The following is a 27,942-nucleotide window of genomic DNA, read 5'->3' on the forward strand; positions in this document are numbered from 1 at the left end:
TTCTTTTTTCCAAAAACCTTTATAATATGACAATAAGTGAAAAGAGAGCTTTTTCTACTAAAAGAGCGTCCTAACTCTTCTGTTTAGCCACGCTTGCATAGGTATTTTCAATTTCTTTGTCTTCAGGACATGTGTGGGTAAATTCTTCACGGGCATAGGCATTGTGAAGATAGCGCCAGACTCCTGAGAATTCTGCTGGAATGTCAAAGTCACGGTATTTCTTGGCGGCAACCTAGGGTTTTGGGAAAAAACAGTTGGTAGTAAAAGGCATCAGTGACATGCCTAGTGTGTAGAAACATCTCAAAAGTCAAGATCGTTAAGAATATGTTATTTACACAAAAATAAACCTAAAAAATCTTGGACTTACTACTTTAATGTTTTGTTTACAAAGGTAGACAAAGCTATGTGTGTAATCACATTTATATTTATGCTGTATTTAATTATTAATATGTTTAGAAGAAAGCACAGAAAAAGAGCACATATTTCTCCACTAGACTAAGAGTTTGCTTAGGGTCCCAACTATGTCTTATTTCTTTATGTATTCTGTGTGTCTGGCATGGGATCTGAGACAGAATAAGTTCTGTTCAATAAGAATTTATTAAATAAATGATTAAATCATCATAAAATTATTAGTAGCTCACATTATTTATCATTTGCTATGATTCAGACACTGTTCTAAGCATTTGACATGCATTAGTTTAATTTTCTCAACAATTCCATGAAATGGGTAATATTACCCTTGTTTTATAGATAAGACAGTGGAAAACACCTTCTGATTTTGGAAGAAGCAAGAAGTTTTTATGGTTCCCAGAGAAGATCATTATGGATTTTTCCTCTGGGGAGAAAAAGGAGATAGACACTATGCATAATGATGATGACAAAGCCATCATATAGCAATCTCACACCAAATAGTCTCTGTGTTTCATGCTGGCCATTCCCAACCCCCTCCCAGACCATTCAGTGTACCCTACAAAGACTTACTTTAATAATGTTCAGTTTGGGTAACAAGCTGCAGTCAGCCAGTGTCAGCTGATCCCCGTCCAAGAACAATCTTCTGGAAACTGTGAGTTCCTCGGCACTGTCTGGATCAATTTCATCCAGAAGCGGGGTGTTTAAGTAGTCATCCAGACGTTTAAATTCTCTGAGCAGAGATTTTTCAAAATCTGATGCAAAGAAAACATAAGGTTACTAATGTTTTGTCTTCATGACTGAATACATTCTCAGTATGCTTTTTACCCATTTAGACATCTCTATCTATACACATTGCTTACACTGGCCCTTCGAAATCTAAATAGTTAACTAGAACTCTCAATTACCCACTGATAAGACAGGGTCAGATGTTTATTCAAATGGTGAGTAAAAACAGTTTTGGACTTTTCTTGAGGAGGTGCATTGGGAGGAGAGTCAGAGAAAGAAAAAGTCACATATGTTATTACTAAACACAAAAGAGTCAGAAGTGGAATCAGAGACTAATAGCTCTCATGACTCAGAAGATAGTAGACCTATTCAAGAATGTTTGTGGGAGATGGTAGATGCTATGGTTTTAGAAACCTTAAAGGTACACAGGACTGGGAAATTGAGCTAAGTTAGTAATTGCTCTATTGAATCTTGGGTTCTAAATTTAATAAAACTTCATGCAAAGGAATTTCAAAGGAGAGAAGAAAGAATCAGAGGAAGAGTGTATTCCCCAACATATACTACATATTCAGGAAAATCCTATTTTAGCTGAGTGAGACTGTGAGAATCAGCAAATGTGTGAGAGAAACAGAAATTTAAACAAAGGTATCTTACTCTTATTTGCTTCTTTTTGCGTATTCTTAATGTATGCAGAAAACTTGGCAAAGAGGTTACAGCCCACATCAAAGGACTCCTTGTTCTTGGGACTCAGGTGAGGATACCTTAAAAAGAAACATCACTCTATGATTATTCACACATAACAAGTCAGAGACCAAGTGTCCTAGCTTGTGCTCTACTGAGAATGGAGGTTTTGGAAAATTGTGCTGGAAATGGAAAGTACTGGAATCTCTCATTGGAAATATGTATTTTTCCCAATATCAGAATACTTAAGTTTCTAAAGTTCACTGGGAAACTGATTGTGGAGAATTCAAAGCTCATTAACTTGTGGAAACAATGTTTTAAATGGTAGTTAGTTCCTCCGTACTTGCTCCTAAAAGCCTATTTGGCAGGAGATATGTTGGTAATACATTTTCAAAGGTAAGTCGTAGGAAAAACATGGTTTTAAATTATTGTAACTTACATAAAAATGAAGGAATAAAGAGGATAGAGAGGATGGAAAAAAGTAGCCAAGATGGCCTCTCCTTAATAATACAAAGTTTATTTAACATAATAAAATAAAATGATGTAGTAATGTAATTCACCACATTAAGAAATTAAATACCGGGCGCCTGGGTGGCTCAGTTGGTTAAGCGACTGCCTTCGGCTCAGGTCATGATCCTGGAATCCTGGGATCGAGTCCCGCATCGGGCTCCCTGCTCGGCAGGGAGTCCGCTTCTCCCTCTGACCCTCCCCCCTCTCATGTGTGCTCTCTCTCTCTCAAATAAATGAATAAAATCTTAAAAAAAAAAAAAGAAAAAAAAAGGAATTAAATACCATATGATCATGAATAGATGCAGAAAAAGAGTTCAATGAAAATCAATTCCTATTCATAAAAAAACCCCACTAGCGACTAGAAATGGTCAGGACAAACAGTCATCTTCCTTGATTCCTCTCTTCTCTCCATCCCCATATTTGATCCATTAGCAATTCTAGCTAGCTTACCTTTCAAAATGTACCCAGGGGAGGTGGGTAGGGCATGGGCTAGATGGGTAATGGGCATTTAGGAGGGCAATGGGTGAGCACTGGGTGTTGTATGTAAGTGATGAATCACTGAATTCTACTCCTGAAACCAATATTGCAGTGTATGTTCACCGACTAGAATTTAAATAAAAATTTGAAAAGAAAACAAACAAACCCCAAAATGTACCCAGAATCTATCTACTTCTCACCACCTCCACTGCCCCCTGCCTGGTCCAAAGCTTATACTACTGCAACAGCTTTTTGACTATTCTCTCCACTCCCCTGCTTGTCCCCCACACTCCTAGACTATTTTCTACCTGCTGCCAGAGCAATCATGTTAAAAGGTAAGTCGTATCATATCTCTTCCCTACTTATTACCCTGCAATGTTTCCATCTCCTTCAGACTCAGACCCCAAGTCCTCTCAGTAGTCTATGAGGACTGATGTGATTTGACCCTATCTTACCACTCTGCTCTCATTTCCTTCTACTCTTCCCCACTCACTTCACTTGGAACTTATCTCCTCGGTGTTTTTCAAATAGGCCTAAGCTTCCACCCCAAGGCTTTTTCACTTTGCCCTTGAATGGAGTGATTTCCCTCATATATGCACATGACCTGCTTCCCCTCTTCTTTCAGATCTTTTTTATAATCCCTTCCTAAATGAGGCCATCCTCTGCCCACCCTATCTAACACTGCAACCTTTCCCCTGTCCTTAACACATGCTACTTCCCTCCTTTGTTTTATTTGTTCTTAGTTTTTAGCATCATCTAAAGTAGTTTGTTTTGCTTTTTAATCTTGCTTATTAATTGTCTTCCCCAACTAGAATGTAAGGTCTACAAGGACAGAGTGTTTTTGCTTGGTTTAATCACTGATATATCCCAAGTGCCTAGAATAGTAACTGACACTAAAGTATTCAGGAAATATTTGTTGAATGATTAAACTAATTCATTAATTTCCTTAACTTGATAAAATGTACCCATCAAAAACTTACAGCAAGCACCATATTAAATGGTGAACTGTTAGAACTATTACCCTTAAAATGAGTACAGGATAAGAATAATCATTATCACTACTACTTTTCAACATTTTGCTGAATGCACTAACAAGTGAGACAAAAAACATTCAAAATGGTGACTTTAGAACCATTTACATTAAATTTAGGAACAAGATAGACACCTACAATTGCTTTTATAGTAGATATTGTTTTTGAGGTTCTAGCAAGTTGAGAACATAAAGCACTAGTATAATTATTGGAAGAGAAGCAACAATATAATTGTATACCTAGAAAACCCAAGAAAGTATAGGAAAAATTACTAGAATTAATGAGATGTTTTGGTAAGGTGGCTAATACAAGTCAAACATTAAAAAAATAAGTTTTCCATGCTAGCTAGCAATAACCAGATAGAAATGGGTATTAGTAGCATATTCCATTTACAATAGTGATAAAAGTATAAAATATTTAGAAATAATGTAATAGAAAAGGTAGAGAACCAATATGAAAAAAACAAAACAAGACAAAATCTTATCAAAGAACATAAGACTGGCACTTAGGTTGATAACCTAATGTAAATCAGTGGATGAATGGGTAAAGGAGATGTGGTGGAATATACAATGGAATATTATTCATCCATAAAAAAAGAAGGAAATCCAGCCATTTGTGACATGAATGGACCTGAGGACATTACTCTAAGTGAGATAAATCAGACAGAGAAAGACAAATACTGTATAATCTCACTTATATGTGGAATCTAAAAAGCAAAACTCATAAAAAAAAAGTAAAATGATAGTTACTGGAGGTACCTTGGGGAAGGGTTGGGGAGATATTGTTTAAATGTTAAAAACTTGCAACTAATAGATAAAAAAGCACAGCATGGTGATTATAGTCAACAAGACTATATTATAAACTTCAAAGTTGCTAAGAGAGAAAGTCTTAATTGTTCTCACCACAAAAAAGAAATAATAATTATGTAATGTGGTAGAGATGTTAGCTAACACTAGAGTGGTTATCATATTGCAATTTGTAAATATCAAATCAACATGTTGTACACCTTGAACTTACACAATGTTGTATGACAATTATATCTCAATAAAAATAATAAGATGGTACCCAAACAAATACACAAATAATGTTCTCTGATGGGAATCATTTGTATCATAAAAATGAAATTTCTTCAAATAGTAATATAAATTCAGTGCAATTTCAATTAAAAGCCTAATCTTTTTTTAAAAAAATGAGATAAAATTCACATAACATAAAACCACTTAAGCTATTTTAAAATGTACAATTCAGTGGCTTTAATACAGCCACAATATTGTGCAACAGTGACTCCTATCTAGTTCCCATTAAGCAGTTACTCCCCATTCACTCCTCCTCTCAGCCCCTGGAACCACTAATATTTCTGTGTCTATAAATTTGCTTATTCTGGACTTTTTTTTTTTTAAGATTTATTTATTTATTTATTTATTTGAGAGAGAGCGAGAGAGCACAAGCAGGGGGAATAGCAGGCAGAGAGGGAGAAGCAGGCTTCCTGCTGAGCAAGGGGCTCGAGGCGGAGCTCAATCCCAGGACGCTGGGATCATGACCTGAGCCGAAGGCAGACGCTTAATGACTGAGCCACCCAGGTGCCCCTCTGGACATTTTATATAAATGGAATCGTACAATATGTGGCCTATTGTGTTTGGCTTCTTTCACTTAGTATGATGGTCAAGTTTCATTCATATTCTAGTACGTATCCCTACTTCATTCTTTTTTTTTTTTAATTTTTAAAAAGATTTTTATTTATTTATTTGACAGAGAGAGAGACAGCGAGAGAGGGAACACAAGCAGGGGGAGTGGGAGAGGGAGAAGCAGGCTTCCAGCCCAGCAGGGAGCCCGACGTGGGGCTTGATCCCAGGACCCTGGGATCATGACCTGGGCAGACGCTTAATGACTGAGCCACCCAGGCGCCCCAAAAAAGAACATCTTTTGAAAAGACAGAGGTATGGAGAAAATGCCATGTGAAGATGGAGGATTGGAGTTATGGATCTACAAGTCAAGGAACACCAGTGACTGCTGGAAAACCACTAGAACTTAGGAAAAGGCAAGGAAAGATCTTTTTCTTAAAGGTTTCAGAGGGGGCATGGCCCTGCTGATATTCTGACTTCATACTCTAGCCTTCAGAACTGTAAGACAAATTTCTGTTTTAAGCCACCCAATTTATGGCACTTTGTTATGGCAGCCCTAAGAAACTAATATAAATGTCCATTTTTTAGGTCTTCTTTAAATTATTTCAGTAATGGTTTGTGGTTTTCAGCAGAGAAGTCTTTCTCCTCCTTCCTTAAGTTTATTCCAAAGTATTTTGTTATTTTTGATACTGTTGAAAATGGAATTGTTTTCCTAATTTACTTTTGTATTACTCATTGATAGTGTAAAGGAATACAACTGATTTTTGTATGTTGACTGTAGTATCCTTCAATTGCACTGAATTCATTTATGAGTTCTAGTAGTATTTTAGTGGATTTTAAAGGATTTTCTATATGAAAGATCATGCCATCTGCAAATAGAAATAGTTTTACTTCTTCCTTACCATTTTGAATACTTTTTATTTATTTTCCTTTCATAACTGCTCTGGTTAGAACTTCCAATACAGTGTTGAACAGAGGTGTCAGAAATGGTGTCTTTGTGTTGTTCCTGATCCTAGAAGAAACATTTTCAATCCTTCACCATTAAGTGTGATGTTATCTGTGGGTTTTTAATAGATGCCATTTATCAGGTTGAGGAAATTCCCTTCTATTCCTAGTTTGTTGAGTATTATCATGAAATGGTGTTGGATTTTGTAAAAATATTGTTGCATCGAGTTGAGTATGTGCTTCCCTCCTTTACTGCTGCTCTTTATTTCTTCACATGACTTTGAGTTACTGTCTAGTGGCCTCTCATTTATGCCTGAAGGACTCCCTATAGCATTTCTTGTAGAGTAGATCTACTAGCAACAAAATTCCTCAGGTTTTGTTCGTGAGGAATGTCTTAACTTCTCTTTCATTTTTGAAGGATAGTTTTGCCCAATATGGAATTCTTGGTTGACTTTTATTCCTTCAGCACTTTATTTTATTTTTTAAAGATTTATTTATTTATTTTAGAGAGTGAGAGTGGGAGAGCGAGAATGAGAGAGAGAGAGAGAGAGAGAGAGAGAGAGAGAAGGCAGTGGGGAGGGGTAGAGGGAAAGAGAGTTTTTTGTTTGTTTTTTTATAAATATCTTTATTTTTTTTAAAGATTTTATTTATTTATTTGACAGAGAGAGACACAGCGAGAAAGGGAACACAAGCAGGGGGAGTGGGAGAGGGAGAAGCAGGCTTCCCGCTAAGCAGGGATCCCGATGCGGGGCTCGATCCCAGGACTCTGGGATCATGACCTGAGCCGAAGGCAGATGCTTAACGACTGAGCCACCCAGGCGCCCCGAGGGAACGAGAGTTTTAAGCAGACTCCACACTGAGTGTGGAGCCTGACCTGGGGCTCGATCTCACGACCCTGAGATCAGGACCTGAGCCAAAACTAAGAGTCAGATGCTTAACTGACTGCACCACTCAGGCGCCCCACCTTTCAGCACTTTAAATATGTCATCTCTCTGCCTTCTGGCCTCCATGGTTGCTGATGAAAAATCATATGTTAATCTTATTGAGGATCACTTCCACATGATGAGTCATTTTTCTCTTGCTTCTTTCAAGATTCTATCTTTGGCTTTGGCTTTAGATAATTTGATTATAATGTATCCTGGTGTTGATCTCTTTGTGTTTATTCCACTTGGAATTCATTGACCTCCTTGGATGTATAGACAAATGTATTCAATTAAATTTGGGAGGTTTTCAGCTATTATTCCTTCAAACATTCTTCTGCCTCTTGATCCTTATTCTCTCTTTCTGGGACTCCCATTATGTGTATCTTGGTACATTTGATGGCATTCCACTGGTATGTTAGATTCTGCTCATTTTCTTCCTTTTCCTCAAACTGGATGTTCAGTGTTGCATATTATTTCTTTTATCTGTTCAAATCTGCTGTTGAAACCCTCTAGTGAATTGTTCATTTTAGTTAATGTACTTTTCAACTCCAGAATTTCTGTTTGGTTCCTTTTAATAATTTCTTTTTATTGATAGTCTTTCTATGTTGAGTTTGCTCTCTATAGTTTCCTTTAGTTCTTTGTCCATGATTTTCTTTAGCTTTCTAAACAGATTTTACACAGTTGATGTAAAGTGTTTGTCTTTTAAATCAAGTATCTAGGTTTTTTCAGGGTCAGTTTCTATTAATTTATTTTTTCCTGTGAATGGGCCATACTTTCTTGTTTCTTACCATGAATTTTATTTTTTTCTTGAAAACTGGACACTTGAACATTATAATGTAGAAACTCTGAAAATCAAATTCTCCCATTCCCCAGGATTTGTTGCTGCTGCTTATTGTAGGTATCATTTATTTGTTTAGTGAATTTTCTGAAGTAATTTTGTAAAGTCTGTATTCTTTGTTGTGTGGGGCCACTGAAATCTTTGTCCCATTATCTTTGTTAGTTACTGATTTAACAGAAATTTCATTAAACTCCTGGGACCAAAACAAACAAACCAAGAAGGAAAAGGTCTCTCAGTGTTTGCAGTCTTGCTCTGAGTTGGGGCATTCCTTCAATGCTTATGTATGCAGTTTACAGTTTAGCCTTCAATTTCTGCTTGCATGGTGTCTGAAGTTCAGTCAGAAGTAAGTTTAGGATCTTCTCAGTTCTTTTCTAAGCACAGGTCTAGACCTAGACATGTGCATGGACTTCTAGAGTCCCTAGAATACATGAAAGCATTTTGAAGCCCTTATTCCCCCAAGTATCCCCCAAATATCCCAGCCTGTTTATTCCCAGACTTTTCAGTTTGTCTATTGCTTTCCTCAAGTGCTATCCCTTGCCCCATGTAGCAATGGCTAATACAACTGCCTTTAAATGCCTTCCATGAATGCCACCAGGGAAGCTGCCTCAGCCCCGGGGAAGCTCTAAAGTAGGTGAAAAAAAGACAAAACCTCGAGCCAGTCCATCAGGGTGCCACCAGGCCAAACCACATAACCATAGTTATTTGAGAATAAAGCCATATCATGTCCTCTGCTACCAGCAACCTGCACCTACAATGTGGACTACTATCTTTAAAGCTGCTAAAGACTGAGGAGTAGAAGATGGTAATAAGATAACTTAAAATGCCACAAGGCTCTCTTACTAAAATTCAGCTTTTTTTCTTCATTAATATTCCCTTGGCTCTTGTAAATTTTGGGTTATATTTCAGACTTCTGGAAAAGTTGATTCTGACATTTTTTCCCCAAGCTATTCATTGCTTTTATGGAGGGATGGCGTTTTGGAGTTCCTTGCTCCACCATTTTCACTGATGTAAGTATCTAACAGGTTTTAAAAATTTAGATAAAGTTTATATGAAAGGGCTTCCGTATCTAGCAGTATGGCAGACAAAATAACCACTCTGGAGGGCTTTGTAAAAAGAAAGTACATTTTAGCATTGTTTGTAATGCCAAAACTTAGAAACAGTCTTTCAGTTGTTTCTCTAACAATGGTAACTGTTATGAACAGGTGATTGTTGTGTGCTAGCCTATCCTTTTTATTGTTATCCTTTTAAAAATGGCAGTTTTTATTCCAGTTATCCAATTCCTACTCCACCATGATATATTGAGTCAAGGAGTGAGTGGAGAAAACTTGCTTTTAATTTATTTAATTGCCCAACGATTAGTATCTAATGGAGATGTTGCATATCACCCAAAGATCCTGAACTTTGAGCTGGATGCAGTAACTGTATGGAACTTGGAAGCTGTCTCTCTTGGGAGTAGGTGTGTTCCATGTAAGAAGCATGCACACATTTATTTGATGGTCAGAGGGGCAAACTACTGCTGATAACCCAGTTCTGTACCTCTCTCTTTCTTTTTCTTCCTTCTTTTCTTCTTTTCTTCTTTCTTTCTTTGACTAAAACTTGTTTTATTAGGGGTGGCAATATACCTGGATAAGAACTACATTTCCCAGATCCCCTTTGTACTTAGATGTGAACATGGGAATTACTTTTGGATAATGAAATATAATGCAGATTGTTGAGTGTGGCTTCTGTGAAAACTTTTAAATCTGGCTTGCACCTTTTGTTCTTTGCCCTTTTCCTTCTTCCTGTGTAGGAGTTAGATCTGTTGCCTGGAATTCCAGCAGACATATTGTCACCATGAATTAACTTTGAGACTGGAAGCCTCACCTGAAGCATAGCAGAGAAGAAAGATTAGAAAGAGCCTGGGTCCTTGGTGCATTTTTGGAGCTGTCATTCCATCCCTACAATGACTCATTCTTGACTTCTTATTATGTGAGAAAAATAAAACCCATATTTATTTAAGCCAGTACTTTTTTTTGTCTCTAGTTATCAGAGTTGAATGCAATCCCTGATATATAAGCCAATAGAAAATCGGAAGGATTTGACAAGATAATTCACAGAACAAAAACAAATCATCAACCAACATGTGTAAAGATGCTCAGATTCACCTATTATTCAGGGAAATGCAATTTAAAGTATCATGAGATATCACTATACCCATCACACCAGCAAGATTTAAAGAGTGATAACACCTAAATCCCCATCACCTATTTCAACCATTCCCCCACTCCCTTCCTTCTCATAATCATCAGTTTATTCTCTATAGTTAGGAGTCTTTTTCTTGGTTGCTTCTCTCTCTCTTTTCCCTTTGCTTATTTGTTTTTTTCTTAAATTCCACATGAGTGAAATCATATGGCTTTTGTTTTTCTCTGACTTATTTCGCCTAGCATAATACTCTCTAGCTCCATGCATTTTGTTGCAAATGGCAATATTTCATTCTTTTTATGGTTGAGTAATATTCCATACTATATATATATTATATATACATACATACATATCTATATCTATATCTATATCTATATCTATATCTATATCTATATCTATATCTATATCTATATATCTCACATCTTCTTTATCCATTCATCAATTGATGGATTCTTGGGCTGTTTCCATAATTTGGCTATTATAGAAAATGCTGCTGTAAACATTAGGTGCATGTATCCCTTTGAAATAGTATTTTTGGAGTCTTTGGGTAAATACCCAGTAGTGCAATTGCTGGATCATAGGGTAGCTCTATTTTTAACTTTTTGAGGAACCTCCGTACTGTTTTCTAGAGTGGCTGCACCAGTTTGCATTCCCATGAACAGTGCAAAAGGGTTCCCCTTTCTCCCCATCCTCACCAACACCTGTTGTTTCCCGTGTTGTTAATTTAGCCATTCTGACAGGTGTGAGGTGATATCTCATTGTAGTTTTGATTTGCATTTCCCTGATGCTGAGTGATGTTGAGCATCTTTTCCTGTGTCTGTTGGCCATCTGGGTGTCTTCTTTGGAGAAATGTCTATTAATGTCTTCTGCCCATTTTTAAACTGGATTATTTGTTTTTTGGGTGTTCAATTTTATAAGTTCTTTATATATTTTGGATACTAACCCTTTATCAGATATGTCATTTGCAAATATCTTGTCCCATTTTGTAGGTTGCCTTTTCGTTTTGTTGATTGTTTCCTTCGCTGTGCAGAAGCTTTTTATTTTGAAGTCCCAATGGTTTATTTTAGCTTTTGTTTCCCTTGCCTCAGGAGACATATCTAGAAAGCAGTTGCTATGGCTGATGTCAAAGAGGTTACTGCCTATGTTCTCCTAGGATTTTAATGATTTCCTGTCTCATATTTAGGTCTTTCACCCATTTTGAGTTTATTTTTGTGTATGGTATAAGAAAGTGGTCCAGTTTCATTCTTTTGCTTGTGGCTGCCAGTTTTTCCAACACCATTTGTTGAAGAGACTGTCTTTTTCCCACTGGATATTCTTTCCTGCTTTGTCAAAGATTAATTGACCATATAGTTGTGGGTTTATTTCTGGCTTTTCTATTCAGTTCCATTGATCTATTTGTCTATTTTTTGAATTTTCAAATTTCCTTTTTTTAAGGTTTTTATTTAAATTCTAGTTAGCTAACATATAGTGTAATATTGGTTTCAGGAATAGAATGCAGTGATTCATCACTTACACAAAAAACACCCAGTGCTCATCACAACAAGAGCCCTCCTTAATACCCATCATTTTGTGTCTGTACCATACTATCTTGATCTCTACAGCTTTGTAATATAACTTGAAATCTCAAATTGTGATGCTTCCAGAAACAGACATATAAATACAGAGTACAAACTGCTGGTTGCCAGAGGAGGGGGGGTAGAATGGGTGAAAATGGGTGAAGGGGAGTGGGAGATACAGGCTTCCACTTATGGAATGAGTAAGTCATGAGAATAAAAGGCACAGCATAAGGAGTATAAAAAATACTTTGGGGGCGCCTGGGTGGCTCAGTTGGTTAAGCGTCCAACTCTTGGTTTCAGCTCAGGTCATGATCTCAGGGTCCTGGGATCGAGCCCCACATTGGGCTCCACGCTCAGCAGGGAGTCTGCTTGGGATTCTCTCTCTCCTGTCCCTCTGCCTCTCCCCCTGCTTGTGCTCTCTCTCTCTCTAAAATAAATTAATAAAATCTTTAAAAAATACTTTGAAATGTTACACCTAACGTTTTCATGTATTTGAAGTTGAAGGGGGAAGTTTATGCATAATAGACATTATATTTCCCAACCCACAGAGCTTAGAAATCAGACTGAATCAAAGGCTATTTCAAAATTGAAGATCTTGTGAGGGCTCTACAATAAAACAAGTCTAATTTCTATCAGTATAAATGCCCCCAAACTTCATTATGGCTGAAATTCCCTGCCTTTCCTAGGTTTCCAAATCTATCCTTTGCCCTTTCCTAATATATTACCTACATCTCATAAAGTTTTAATAGCTTTACATATATTAAATAAGTAATTCTGTAGTAAAGTTTTGTAATCATGTATAGAGTAATCATGGGGATCTTTGCAAACGTTTCTAGAAAAATAGCAAAAGAGAGATCCAACAGTGGAAAAGAGATATTTAGAAGTAAGAACCCTCAATCTGCAATATAGGGCAACAAAATAGATTTTCTCAAAAACAGTAATATCATGTAGAATGCTATACCTTGGAGGAGCCAGTGTCTGCTCTAGAAACTCCTCAATTTTAATGAAGTCTGTTTTCAACTCCTTGTTATACACCAGGAAGGGAGGATTGGTACCTGGGGCTAAGTCCTTCAGCTCTTCAGGCTTTCTATGATTATTGAAAATAAGCAGAGTTAGGCCTCTAATTAAAGTATACATTATACAAACATAAACATAATATTGGTGTCTACTGATTTCAATCTCCAGAATGAAACATGTCCTGATTTCTCTTACCTGGTCATGTCAACAGTAGTCACATTGAATTTAACTCCTTTAAGCCAGAGGATCATAAAAAGGCGTTGGCAAAAGGGACAGTTTCCAATACTCTCCCCATCACTTCCAGCCTGTTAAGATAAAGGAAGGCCTCATTCATTCATTTGCTCAAGTATGTATTGAGTGCCTACTGGGAAATGAGCCAGTTGCTAGAGACAAAATTGGAAGCCCTTAATCTCATGGATCCTACCTCCTGTGGGCACACAGAGATAATAAATCAAATAATAAGTTTGTTGTATTTAAAATGACAAGTATAATGAGTACATAGTAATAATAGTTAATTTTATATATTACCAGAATTTATATAACCATTTCCTATTGATGGGCATTTCAGATATTCCAAAATTTTTACTATGCTAAATGCTTCAGCAGCAAATATTTCTGGGCATATAATTTGTTCCACTTCTGATATTATATCTTTAGAATTAATATTAAAAATGAGAATGTTGAAAAAAGAGTAAGTGCATTTTCCATTTTAATAGATCCTGCCAAATTCCCTTTCTGAAAGGCATTTTCCATATGTTTATTGCTGATTTGATTTCCTTATTTCATGAAGTTTGTTCATGACAAACTTACATTTTCTCTATCAAAGTGATATTTTCCTTGATTTGAAAAATTTATTTGTATACTAAAGATACTAACACTTTTTGATACACATTACATGTACCTTAAAACATGGCTTATGTAAAAATTAGATCTTACATGAAATCTATTACTCAATCTGGTTTTTCTGATCTCCTTACACTGCCATTATATATCAAGATTACAAAAAACAAAAACAAAAAGCAAAAAACCAACCCCAACCCTTTCTTGTTTTGTTTTATTATAAAAATGTTCTTTTGTGTTTTCATTTAGTACCTTTGTGCTTTCAGTTTTTGCATTTGTTTCATCTATTTGGAATTTATTTTAGCACCAGGAGTATATTGGGACTCTAGCTTATGTACTTAAATTTTTAAAAAATAGTTAATAGTTGTTTTAACACCATTCAATTAAAGATCCATCCGTTGAACAGCATTACCCTGATGCCAAAACCAGACAAAGACCCTACAGAAGGAGGAAACTATAGGACAATATCCCTGATGAACATAGATGCAAAAGTTCTCAACAAAATACTAGCAAAAAGCATTCAACAATACATTAAGAGGACAGTTCACCATAATCAAGTGGGATTTACTCCAGGGATGCAAGGATGGTTTAAAATTCGTAAATCAATCAATGTGATACAGGATATTAACAAAAGAAAGGATAAAAACCATATGACTATCTCAATAGATCAGAAAAACCTTTTGACAAAATACAACATCCATTCATGATAAAAACTCTCAACAAAGTTGGTTTGGAGGGAACATATCTCAACATAATAAAGGCCATATATGAAAAACCCACAGCTAACATCATAATCAATGGTTAAAACTGAAAGCTTTTCCTCTAAGATCAGGAACAAGACAAGGATGTCCACTCTTTTTTATTCAACATAGTACTGGAAGTCCGAGCTGCAACAATCAGGCAAGAAAAAGAAATAAAAAGCATCCAAATTGATAAAGAAGTAAAACTGTTACTATTTGCAGATAACATAATACTCTATGTGGAAAACTCTGAGGACTCCACCAAAAAACTGTTAGAACTAATAAATGAATTCAGCAAAGATGCAGGATACAAAATTAATATACAGAAATTTCTATACATCAATAATGTAGTAGCAGAAAGAGAAATTAAGAAAACAATCCCATTTCCAATTGCATAAAAATTAACATAGTTTGGGATGCTTGGGTGGCTCAGTCAGTTGAGTGTCCAACTTTTTTTTTTAAGATTTTATTTATTTTGACACAGAGAGAGAGAGTAGGAGCGGCAGGCAGAGGGAGAGGAGAAGCAGGCTTCCTGCCAAGCAGGGAGCCTGATGTGGGTCTCGATCCCAGGACCCTGGGATCATGACTTGAGCCAAAGGCAGATGCTCAACTGTCTGAGCCACCCAGGTGCCCCGAGTGTCCAACTTTTGATCTCAGCTCAGGTTTTGATCTCAGGGTCATGAGTTCAAGCCCCATGTTGGGCTCCATGCTGGGTGTGGCGCCTACTTAAAAAAAAAATACCTGGGAATAAACTTAACCAAGGAGGTGAATGACCTGTACTCTGAAAACTCTAAAACACTGATGAAAGAAGTTGATGATGACACAAACAAATGGAGAGATATTCTATGCTCATGGATTGGAAGAATTAATACTGTTAAAATTTGTTAAAATGTCCATAGTATGCAAAGCAATATACAGATTCAATGCAATCTCTATCAAATGCTAATGGCATTTTTCACAGAACTGGAACAAATAACTGTAAAGTTTGTATGGAATCACAGAAGACCCTGAATAGCCAAAGCAATCTTGAGAAAGAACAGAGCCACAGGTATCATGCTCCGATTTCAAACTATACTACAAGACTATACTAATCAAAACAGTATGGTCCTGGCACAAGAATAGACACATAGATCAATGGAACAAGATAGCCCAGAAATAAACCCATGCTTATATGGTCAGTTAATCTATGACAAAGGAGACAAGAATATCCAATGAGGAAAAAGCAGTCTTTTCAATAAATGGTGCTGGGAAAACTGGACAGCTAAAAAATGCAAAGAAATGAAACCGGACCACTTCTTTTTTACACCATACACAAAAATAAACTCAAAATGGATTAAAGGCCTAAATGTAGGACCTAAAACCATAAAATTCCTAAAGGAAAACATAGGCAGTAATCTCTTGGACATCAGCTCTAGCAACATATTTATGGCTATGTCTCCTGAGGCAAGAGAAACAAGCAAAAATAAGCTATTGGGACTACACCAAAATGAAAAAAGCTTTTGCACAGCAAAAGAAACCTTTAACTTAACAAAAAGGCAACCTCCTGAATGAGAAAAGATATTTGCAAATAATATATCTCATTGAGGGGGTAATATCCAAAATATGTTAAGAACTTATACAACTGAGGTGCCTGAGTGGCTCAGTTGGTTAAGCATCTGCCTTCGGCTCAGGTCATGATCCCGGAGTCTGGGGATTGAGTTCCATGTCGGGCTCCCTGCTCAGTGGGGAGCCTGCTTCTCCCTCTGCCCCTCACCCTGCTCATGCACGCTCTCCTGCTCCTTCTCCTCACTCACTCTCTCTCAAAAAAATCTAAAAAAAAGAACTTATACAACTGAACACCAAAAAATCCTGAATAATCTGATTAAAAATGAAGACTTGAATAGACATTTCTCCAAAGAAGATATCCAGATGGCCAAAATATACATGAAAAGATGCTCAACATTGCTCATCATCAGGGAAATGCAAATCAAACCCACAATGATATATCCTTTCACACAAGTCAGAATGGCTAGTATCAAAAAGATAAGAAATAACAAGTGTTGGAGAAAAGGGCACCCTCATGCATCTTCAGTGGGAATGTAAATTAGTCCAAGCACTGTGGAAAACAGCATGGAGGGTCCTCAAAATATTAGAAATAGAAATACCATATGATCTAGTAATTCCACTACTGGGTATTTACCCAAAGAAAATGAAAACACTAATTTGAAAAGACATATGCACCCCTACGTTTACTGAAGCACTATTTACAATAACCAAAATATAAAAGGAACCCAAGTGTCTATCAATAGATGAATGGAATATTACTCAGGCATAAAAAAGGAATGAGAGCTTGTCATTTGTGATAACATAGATGGACCTAGAAGGTATTATGGTAAGTGAAATAAGTCAGACAAAGAAAGACAAATACCATATGGTTTCACTTATATGTGGAATCTAAAACACAAAACAGGAAGCAAGCAAAACAAACAATAACCCCAAACAAAGCCAATCTCTAAATACAGAGAACAAACTACTGGTTGCCAGAGGGGAGATGGGTGGGGGTGGGCAAAATAGACAAAGAGAATTAAGAGGTACAAACTTCCCAGTTATAAAATAAGTAAGTCATGGAGATGAAAAGTCCAGCATAGGGAATATACTCAGTAATATTGTAATAATGTTGTTTGGTGACAGAAAACAACACATTTTTCTCCTTTGAACTTTTTTTAAAATTTTATTTTTTTTAAAGTTTTTATTTATTTATTTGACAGAGAGAGACACAGTGAGAGGGAACACAAGCAGGGGGAGTGGGAGAGAGAGAAGCCCGCCTCCCACCGAGCAGGGAGCCTGATGTGGGGCTTGATCCCAGGATCCTGGGATCATGACCTGAGCTGAAGGCGGACACTTAATGACTGATTCACCCAGGTGCCCCCCTGCTTTGAACTTTTATGTGTACTTGAGTTTATCTGTGGCCCCTCTACTCTTCACTCATCCATTCACTCTCCCAATAAATACTTACTGAACAAATAATGTATTTAGAATAGACCAGATATTACATATACATATATAATATATACTATATATAACAGATATTTAAAAAAAATAGTCTCCCAGTTAACTTCCTTTTAAACTGAGATAAATTCTTTGAAGGAAGGATGGATGTGCATGTTATGAGAGCATGTAACAGAGAAACACAATCTATTTGAGGTCTGTTAGGGAAGGCCTTTCTGAGGAAGTGGCAATTGAAAATTCAAAGAATAAGAATTAACTAGGTGAATAGGCACAAAGAAGGCATTCTAAACAGCAAATAGCATATCCAAAAGCTTGAAACATGCTTCAGCATGGCATTATAAGGAACTGAAAGAGGGTCAATATGAGGGAGTGAGGGAGAGAAAAGAAAAATTCAATAAATTGAGCTACATGAAAGCTAAAATCTGCTTTTCATAAGAACTGTTAAGAAAATGAAAAATGTTTGTATCCAAAATATAAAAATATATGAATAAAGAACTCTTACAACTCAATGACAAACTATCCAACTTAAAAATGGGCAAGAGATTTAAACACTGTATGAAAGAGATACAGATGGTAAATAAAGACATGAAAAGATGCTCAACATCACTAGTCAACAGGGAAATGAAAATTAAAAGCATAAGATACCACTATGAACACATTGGAATAGCTGAAATTTAAGAGACTGACCATACCAAGTATCGCCAGGAATGTGGAGCAACTGGAACTGATACACTATGGTACATCAGAGTGTAAAATGGTACAAGTGGTTTATAAAGAGTTTGTCAAAGTTAAAAATGTACCTACCATATGACCCATTAATTCTAATCCTAGGTATTTACCCAAGCAAGAGAAGTGAAAGCATATGGCCATAGAAAGACTTGTACATGAACATTTATAGCAACTTTATTCATGTAGCCAAAAAACTAGAAACAACCCAAATATCCTTCAGTGGGTAGATGGATAAACAAATATGCTACATCTATACAATGGACTACTTCAGAAATAAAAAGGAATGAGATATTGATGCACATAACAATATGGAAAATCTCAAAATAATTACGCTGAGTGGAAGAAGCCAGACAAAAGTACATACTGCATGATTCAATCTCTAGAAAATCCTAGAAAATACAAACCAATCTATCCTGACAGAAGGTAGATAAGTGATTTTCTGGCAGGGGATAGTGGGGTACAGTGGGGAAGATTGACTGCAAAGAGACACAAAGGAACTTTCTTAGATAACAGAAATATTCTATATTTTGATTTGGGGTAGTGGTTGCATGTACATATATATTTGTCAAAAGTCATTGGATTGTGCACTTAAAATAGGTGCATCTTATTTTATGTAAATTATACATCAATAAAATGCATTAAAATACAAAAGTTCAAAAAGTAGAATAATCCCCCCTATAATATCATGCAGGCATTGCAGAAGTTTCAGTGACAAGGTTAGGATATGACTATGGAAGGAGAAGAACAAGATCAGTGAAAGAGAAGAAGTCAAGGATCTGAGAGGCCAGAGTACTGGAAGGGTCATCTGTGTAGATATTAAAATCACCAAGAATTGTGATAGGAATAGTGTTGGAGAGAGTGACAATGATTCAGAAGCTAAAAATCCTCAAGAACTAGGAGAGAGTGACCCAGTGTTTGGAAGACTACTATAACAAGGAAGGGTAGTGGGTGAATTAGTCTGATTTTATGAGACTCAAGATATTTCTAGAGACTCAAGATATTTCTAGAGACTCTAGATATTTCTTTGTATGGGGGAAGTAGAATGGTCTGGACACAAGAATGAGGAGCAAGGATACCTAAAGGATACATACCTTGTTTCCAGGCTCAATGGTGAGAAGAATGAGGAAGAAAAGGTAGCCACTTCTTGAGAGGGCTATGGTTGATGCAGTGTCTTGTGGGAAATCCAGGCTTTAGACACTTCAATCTCAACATGCCCCAAACTGGATTCCTTCATTTTTCTTTACTCCACTCACCAACCTACTCTTTCTGTAGGGCTCCTAATCCTGTGAATGACACTACTATCTGCTATGGACTGAATTGTATTCTCCCAGAATCATATTTTGAAACCCTTCAATGTGATAGTATTTGGAGGCAAGGCCTTTGGGAAGTAATTAGGTTTATATGAGGTCATGAGGATGGGGACCTAATGATGGGATTAAGGCCCTTAAAAGAAGAGACCAGGAAGCTTTCTCTCTCCTCTCCTCCTCTTCTCTCTGCCCACCATGCAAGGACACTGAGAAAGCAATGATCTATAAGCTAGGAAGAGAGGTCTTACCAGAACCTGACCATGCTGGCACCTTGATCTTGAACATCCAACCTGTAGAACTTTGAGAAGATAAATATCTGTTGTTTAAGCCACCAAGTCTCTGGTATTTTGTTATGGCAGCCTGAGCAGACAAGACACTATCTAATGAGTTGCCCAAATTAGAAACTTGAGGATAATCCTTCTGCTTTGCTCCCAAATTGAATTCAACACTAATTCTTGTCAGTTTTACTTATAAATATCTCCAAATAAGTTTCGTTCTTTCATTTGCCATGGCTTTTACATCATTCATTCATTCAATATTTATTTGATGCTTACTATCTGTCCAAAACTGTTAGTTGCTAGCTACCCAAGTGCAAGCCATCAGCATATCTCATCTGTTGGATGGATTTATTTGTTTGTTTATTTATTTATTTATGCTTTTGCCTCAGTCTGTAGAAGAAAGTAAAGGGTACTTTTCACCTTACAGCTGCTCTGATCTGTCATTTCTAACAATATTAAAGTCCCAGAAGCCCTGGGCATAATCCTAATTTTGGGGGCAAATTTTCCTTTCCCTGGCAATGGGCACAACAGAGGAAATGATGGTTACTGTTGTTCTTTTGTGATGTCAGGGAGTGAAAAGCTGTGGGAAGAGGCTCCCAACCTTGGCAGTTGTGTTTCTTTTGTAACGGAAGTCAAACTAACGATCCAATCAGAACTGGGGCTAGTAAGTAGAAACATGATTATGGGTGGGAGACAGGAAGAAGAATGGAGTCTGATTATAGATACAGCAGGAAGGGTGGATCGCCCTTGGCAAAAGGAAAGGCAAAACACTGAGATGTGGGGGAAATGCAGTCAAGTTTTACAGGAAAACTGAGGTTTTTTTTCCCTGTTTATAATATACTGATTTAAAGTGCCATCACAGAAAATTTTAGGATGTAAATTCCCTAGCCTGACTGAAGAATTACCACCTCTTAAGTATATATAGCTGGCAAGGACAGGATGTGGTCATTCACAAAAACAACTTTTTCTCTTTATGTTTGTGATCTAAGTTTCTAAATATGAAAAATAATAATAGTCACAATATCTGACATTTATTGAGCGTTTACTATGTTAACAACTATAGTGTTTTATGTAGTTGTTTTATTTAATCCTCACAGTGAAGATGATCCCATGAGGTAGGTTCTGTTAACCCTCTTGTTTCACAGGTGAGGAAATTGAGGCTCAGAGAAGCTGACTTGTTCAAGTACACTCAGCTAGACAAGAGCTAATGATCTATTTACTCTTCTCATGTAGCAGGTCCAGGACTGTCTACTCCAAAACCCAAACTCTTAAACACTGTTTTCTCCCATCTAATAGTTTTGTTGAATTTTAAAAAATTAATCAGTTTTTATGATAGTCTTTATGATAGTTCTAAGAGAGTTTGAAAAAGGTCTGAAAATTCAGAGAAAGGTATAATCTCTTTTTTCTTTTCCACATAGATAAAATGTTTTTGTTGTTGTTGTTGTTCTTATGGTTAGGGTATGTGCCTTGTATTTTGCCGTTCAGAAACCCCTCCAGAGAATAAAATCCCAGACTTCTGCTGGAGTTAGGGTTAAGGTTAGGGGTTAGGAATTAGGGGTTAGGTTAGGGCTTGGGTATGTCCCTGGTATTTTGCCATTCAGAGACCTCTTCAGAAGGTTAGGGTTAGTTTTAGGGTTAGGGATTACAGTTAGGTGTTATGGGTTATGGATTAAGGTTAGGGTATGTGCCAGGTATCCTGCCATTCAGAGACCTTTCCTAAGAATAAAACCCCATACTTCTGCTGGGATGAGAATAAACATGGCAACCATCTATCAAGCTGAAGCAAGGAGGGTATTTGGGACTCTAAATACTCTTTTTTTTTTTTTTTGAATTTTGAGATTTTTTCATTTGAAGGTAAATCTTAATGCTATTAAATTCACAAATATGCTAATTTAAATACCCAATTCTATTTATCTAAAACACACATTGCAAACATACAAATATCTATTCTCTCCACATGTCAGAGCCCATTCATTTCATGGTTTGGAAATGCGGAGAATAGATTCCCCTTAAACTGCAAGTCAGCAGGTGTTTCTTTACAGTTAACTTTAGCAAAATTCATACAAAATAGTAATTAACAATGATCTTCTTTACTTGTTAACTCACAAGGAAACACCTTCAAAACTGCATTTTGTTAAAGTTTCTGTACTAAAATGTAGAAAAACTGAACTACACAAATATTGAAAAGTTAAAAATTCCTTAATTTTTTATTTCTGGTACCACTACCACAATTTACAGGGCAATATACCTGAAGTAATGAAAAGAAAAAGAAAAAGACAAAGCTACAACAGATAAAAGACCTCAGGAATGTACATCTAATTGACACTACATTGCATTAATCAATAGCTGCACTTTTTGCAAACTGTGGCTATGATGGTCCTGAACAAGACGGGTTTCCTGTTTAAGCTGCAGTAAATTTTCTGACTATGGATCATCGTTCCTTCTGTGGCAGATTTTTACAGTTCCTCTAATGCATTTGGGACAACTGTCTCAAAGTAACCTGCAGCTTTCCTGACAACTCCTTGCTCTCTCTCCTGCTAAGAACTGTAGCCCTTTCCTTCTGATTTTTTTTTTAGAACCTTCTGCTACCATATCCACCACTTCCACCACCAGATCCATAGCCACCACCATAGGGACTGCCTGAGCTCCTTCCACCAAAACTGCCCCCCTTCATGGGTCCATAATTTGATTGCTGTTGTCCACTATAATTTCCAAAATCATTATAGTTCCCACCACCACCATAGTTACCACCCCCAAAATTTCCTCCTTCATTGTAACCATCATATCCTCCACCACCACCTCCATATCCGCCTCCTTGGTTTCCATATCCTGGTCCACCACCACCATAGCCTCCTCTACTACTATAACCAGGACCACCACCAGAGTTGCCACCATCACCTCCAAATCCATTATATCCACCATCACCTCCTCCATAACTACCTCTGCTGCCACCACTTCCACCACCATAGCCTCCTCTTCCACTGAAGTTTCCACCATGGCCAAAGTTACCACCACCTCCAAAGTTTCCTCCGCGACCCATGAAGTTGCCAGATCCACCTCCACGACCTCTTTGTGATCCAGCGGACTGCATTTCTTGTTTAGAAAGGGTCTTTTTCACTTCACAATTATGCCCATTAATAGTGTGGTATTTCTGAACAACAAGTTTATCAAATGTATCATGATCATCAAAAGTTACAAAAGCAAATTGTCTCTTTTTTCCACTCTGCCTGTCTTCCATAACTTCTATGGTTTCAATCTTGCCATACTTTTCAAAGTAGTCTCTCAAATTACATTCTTCTGTATCTTCTTTAATACCACCAACAAAAATTTTCTTCACCGTTAGATGGGCACCAGGCTTTACAGAATCCTCTCTACAAACAGCTCTCTTTGGTTCCACTACACACCCATCAACCTTGTGTGGTTGGGCACACATTGCTGCATCCACCTCTTCAACACAAGAATAAGTTACAAAACCAAAACCCCTGGAACGTTTTGTTTGGGGGTCTCTCATCACTACACAATCTGTAAGTGTACCCCATTTTTCAAAATGTTCTCTTAAACTATCATCTGTAGTTTCAAAGCTCAAACCACCAATAAACAGTTTTCTCAACTGCTCTGGTTCCTTTGCATCATGGCCCTCCATTTTGAGACCAGACTCGCCTCTTCCAACTCGAATTCAATTGGGACTCTAAATACTCTTTAAATAGATATTTAATTGATTTTTCTGTTTTTATCTCTACTTTCACACCCATTTTCAGAAATACTACCAGTTCTTCTTTTTTTTAGAGAGACAGAGAAAGAGAGAATGAGGGAGGAAGGGAGGGGAGAGGGACAGAGAGAATCTTAAGCAGGCTTCATGCCCAGTGTGGAGCCCAACACAGGGCTCAATCTCACAACCCTGAGACCATGACCTGAGCCAAAATCAAGAGTCAGATGCTTAACCAACTGAGCCACCTAAGTGCCCCAATACTACCAATTCTTAAATGTTTGGGGTCATCTCTAGGAAAACTAGGCTGCTTCTCAACTTTTCTTATCATGTGTTCAGTAAGCCAGATCAAGGGTTAGGGTTAGGGTTAGGGTATGTGCCTGGAATTTTGCTGTTCAAGAACTCACCAGAGAATATAACCCCAGACTTCTTCTGGGCTTAGGCTTAGTGTTATGGTTAGGGTATGTGCCTGGTATTTCGTTGTTCAGAGACATCTCCAGAGTGTTAGGGTTACATTTAGGGTCAATTTTAGGGATTAGGTTTAGGGATTAGTGGTTAAGGGTTAAGGTTGGGGTTAAGGTATGTGCCTGGTATTTTCCAGGTCAGAGACATCACCAGAGGACAAAATCCGACTTTTGCTGGGGTAAGTATAAGGGTTGGGGTTAGAGTTAGGTTTAGGGTTTGTTTTAAGTTAGGTTAGGGTATGTGACTGGTATTTTCAGTTCAGAGACGTCTTCAGAGGGCTAGGGTGTGCTGTTAAGGGTTAGGGTTAGGGTTAGCTTTAGGGTTTTGGTGAGGGTTAGCATTGGGTCAGGGTTAGTGTTAGGTTTAGGGTTAAAGTTGGGGGTAGGGTTTAGGGTTTAGCAGTCAGGGTTTAGGGTATGTGCCTGATATGCTGCAGCTCAAAGATTTCTCCTGAGAATAAACTCCATGCTCTCTGGGATGAGAATAAACATGGCAACCATCTACCTAGTTGAGGCAAGCAAGGTATTTGCGACTCTAAATACTCTTTAATTAGATATTCAGTTGATTTTTCTGTTTTTATCTCTACCTTCACACCCATTTTCAGTAATACTACCAATTCTTGAATGTTTGGGGTGTTCTCCAGGATAATTAGGCTGTTTCTCAGTTTTTCATAGCATGTGTTCAATAAGTCACTTTCTCAGACCACAGTTTAGGGTTAGTGTATGTGCCTGGTATTTTCGAGTTCAGAGACCTCTCCAGAGGGTTAGGGTTAGTGGTTATGGGTTTGGGGCTAGGGGTTAGGGTTTAGGGTATGAGATAAAATGGCTTTGACACATTCAGAATTTTGGCCCAAATGTTAAGTTCTATAACTTTATGTAAAAATCTTTATTTTAAAGTGTTGGGTAGAGAACACAGAACCTATTTAATGAGCAACAAACCAGTAAGATAAAGTCTGCATTTAGAGAAAATAAAAGGTATGTTAGAAAATCCTTTGTTCTTCGTTCATGGTTAAAAATCTTGCCCAAGTCATTCAGAGCTGAAAGGCAATGTTTTCACTGATTACATTAAAACACCTAGGTGGTATGATATAAATTCTTTTGTTTCGGTGTGATATAAATTCTTAATTGTGACAGGAAAGTGCTTAATCTCTTTTAGGTATCCTATTGGTGATATGGGGAAGAAGTTGTGGTAGGGTTTTTAAGCCACAGCCAGAGGTAGCTGGGGAAATCACAAACTCCTTTAATCTTTAGAAAGAAACTGCATGATCTATAATGAGACACCATTGATAAAGAGCAGTGCTTTTTAAACTTACTCATTAATATTTTTCATGCCTCTTAAACCTTATGCCCCATGTCCATATTTTCTATGAAACTTCTAGAGATCTATGGAACACATCTTAAAGCAAAGCAAAACAAATACCTGGACCAGATGATACTCAAGGTTCTTTCAGAAAATCTATAATTTGTATCAATGTCATTAGATAAGCTTACATCTAAAGGATTCCATCTGATGAAATTCTCGAAAAATTTACTAAAATGTTTGCCAAATTGAAAACAGTTGAATAAGATTAGATATAACTATTTTAAAGAATTGGAATCCTAACCTTGCCATTCACTAACCATGTGACCCTGGACAAAGTTACTTAGATACTCTTTGCTTTACTTTCTGTATCCATAATATAGGGTTAATAATAAACCACTTAACACAATGCCTGCCATATAGTAAGTATTCAATAAATGATTAGTTATTTTAACCTGAAAGTTATTATTTAATTCAACATTTGTTCCTCCAATGTGTGATTCACTAACTTTTCCTGTCCAGATTACTACCCAAATATGGGAATTCTATGAAGATGAACACATAGATAAATGCCAACAACTAGTTAGGGGAGTTTGATTGGGTTGAATGAGTAGTTTAGACTGAAGGAACACTTTAGTTGCCCTATGAAGAGACATTACATCTGGTTTGAAATTGGTAGATGTAAAAATCCAGTTAGGAAGTTAAGGCTTATTAATATTGTGTCTGAGCAGTCACATGTTTTGCTAAAATCCAGAGATAAGAGAAGTAGCCTCTTATGCCCCATAGTCCAACACTTACTTGGATTATTTTGGTATGCAGGAATTCAAGGATCACTCTCTTATAATTTTGAAAGGGCAGGTTGATTATGTCCTTTGTGTATATATTTGACCAGTTTTTAAATATTTTTAAATGAGTGTAAAAGTATTACTTTGGCTAACAGATATTTAAGCTAACATTTTGTAAACATACTTTATTTTATATCTTTGTAAGTCATCAATAGACATATAGTTTTAGAGGCAAGTTCCTTAAACTTTATTGCCTTCGTTTACTTACCTAGAGATGAGGACAACAATATTACTATAATGACAAGTACTACTACCATTACTCCTACTCATGATACTACTTCTACTCGTACTGTTAATGTGAGTTGTTAGGACTAAATGAGGTAATATATGTAAATATGTGTAATATATGTGAAGTGTTTAGAAAAGGGCCAAACATGATATGAGAGTTTGTTATGATTATTATCATCCTGGATACTTCCAATAGTCAAGGAAAATATAGAAGAAAAAAATAGTATAGGAAACTTTAATTTCTACTTGGAATAACCTATACAAAATTATTATTTTTCTTGATGAGTTAATTTAGAAACACATGTTCCTTTCTCCTGCCTTAGGGGTTTTCCAAAGGGCTTTTCTGAAAAGTTAAGGCATTACAAAAAAACCCCAAGGCAGACCATAAAGAGGAAACACACCATTCTAAAATGCCTCCTCCTCACGCAGACTCCTCACACAGACTCCTGGCTGTTTTCTCCCATAGTGTCCATGTGACTCCACTGTGAGTTTCATCTATTGCGGGAGAATTTTAGAAAGCTCTATCTGGGCTATGTGTGGGATTGGGGCTCTCAGCCCATTCTTGGCCTTCTCTTCTCCCCATTTAGGTCTTCCAAAACCTATCTCATAAAACAACAGATTGCAAAAGCTAGAAAGCCCTTAAGGATCATTTTGTCAGGCTCCTTCATTATACAGATGAAGAAACAAAGGTCCAGAGGGAAGGAGAGATTTGTTCAAAGTTACACAGAAAGCCGCCAAGAATATAATTTAGATGTTCCGACTACCAACCAGTCTAGTGCTCTTTCCACAATATCTCTTTGCCTTTTTCAAATAACATGTTTTCCTATTGTCGTCTAAGAACAGCCAGGCATACATCGAGTACTCAGAGGAGGAATATAATTACAAAATTATTTCTAATCTCTAGCCCAAATACTGACTTCTTTTTAGAATCTAAGGCACAGTGTCAAGAAATAATACATTCCATATGCCTTTATTATAGCTAGAAAACTTACCTTCACGAAAAGCTCAATTTCAGGATCTGCCATCTTTTTGTTTTTACTACCAGTAGTCAGCCCCCTGCCTCTTCAGAGTTCACAGGACTCGTGGACTATTTTCTTCCAGTTTTATCCAAAGGCTCAGATAAAGTTGGTGCTTTAAGAGGAGAGTCCAGCTTGTAGTAGACTGAGTCAGAGCTGGCGCCAGTCTCTCTTCTCAAGAGGTGGGGTACAGAGAATTCTAGATGCTTGAGAGCAGCTCTTGAATTCGTTTTCCTTCTTCCTCTTGACTTAACATTTGAATCAAGGAGGAGCTGAAGGGGTGTGTGTAAACTGGCTGGCTATGAAGGTGGGGGTGTTTCCAGAAAGACTTCAATGCCATGAGTCAGCATAGGAAAAACACATACACACAAAAACACACATGCAGTGCTGGCTTCTATATATCAAGCTGACCAGATGTTCTCTAGAGCCTCCCTTTGAGTCCTGGGCTTCATGCCCAGAAAATGGCCTCTTATTGCTGTTCCTGTAAACTGACAGCAGCAAAAAGCTTTTCCAGGAAAAGGGCCAGAAATGACTTGGGTTGTATCATTGAAAAGGATGTTTATCTAATGATATTGTGTAAAAG

At 37.1% G+C, this 27,942-nt stretch overlaps 2 protein-coding genes across 3 annotated transcripts; both read right to left on the reverse strand.

Annotated features, from left to right (window-relative positions):
* CLIC2 (chloride intracellular channel 2) lies at positions 1-27,729 on the reverse strand. 2 transcript variants are annotated; one of them, XM_064574788.1, is made up of 6 exons: positions 27,336-27,729; positions 13,114-13,223; positions 12,863-12,988; positions 1,792-1,898; positions 982-1,163; positions 1-232 (listed from the first exon to the last, which is right to left on the reverse strand). In XM_064574788.1, exons 1-6 carry the CDS (start codon positions 27,366-27,368, stop codon positions 71-73), a joined length of 720 nt encoding a protein of 239 aa, XP_064430858.1. In that variant the 5' UTR covers positions 27,369-27,729; the 3' UTR covers positions 1-70. The 2 variants fall into 2 exon arrangements, with proteins under 2 accessions (XP_064430858.1, XP_064430859.1); XM_064574789.1 differs by lacking the exon at positions 12,863-12,988 and having other exon boundaries at positions 27,336-27,728.
* LOC123842032 (heterogeneous nuclear ribonucleoprotein A3) lies at positions 19,231-26,292 on the reverse strand. The gene has a single exon (XM_045871474.3). The coding sequence runs from the start codon at positions 23,441-23,443 to the stop codon at positions 22,373-22,375; it is 1,071 nt and encodes a 356-aa protein (XP_045727430.1). The 5' UTR covers positions 23,444-26,292; the 3' UTR covers positions 19,231-22,372.
* Positions 27,730-27,942: the final 213 nt, after the last annotated feature.

The sequence above is a fragment of the Mirounga angustirostris genome, unplaced genomic scaffold (assembly GCF_029215605.1).
Source record: "Mirounga angustirostris isolate CCGP_5_RB_7025 unplaced genomic scaffold, mMirAng1.0.hap1 SCAF_11, whole genome shotgun sequence".
Taxonomy (NCBI): Eukaryota; Metazoa; Chordata; class Mammalia; order Carnivora; family Phocidae; genus Mirounga; species Mirounga angustirostris.

What these genes read in the sequence shown, in the direction of transcription:
- LOC123842032 (XM_045871474.3), bottom strand. Translation starts at nt 23,443, where the DNA reads ATGGAGGGCCATGATGCAAAGGAACCAGAGCAGTTGAGAAAACTGTTT.
- CLIC2 (XM_064574788.1), bottom strand. Translation starts at nt 27,368, where the DNA reads ATGGCAGATCCTGAAATTGAGCTTTTCGTGAAG. An exon ending in AAATTGAGCTTTTCGTGAAG is followed by an intron (nt 13,224 to 27,335) that starts GTAAGTTTTCTA and finishes TTATCTTAACAG; the next exon opens with GCTGGAAGTGATGGGGAGAG. An exon ending in CCAAACTGAACATTATTAAA is followed by an intron (nt 233 to 981) that starts GTAAGTCTTTGT and finishes CCAAAACCCTAG; the next exon opens with GTTGCCGCCAAGAAATACCG.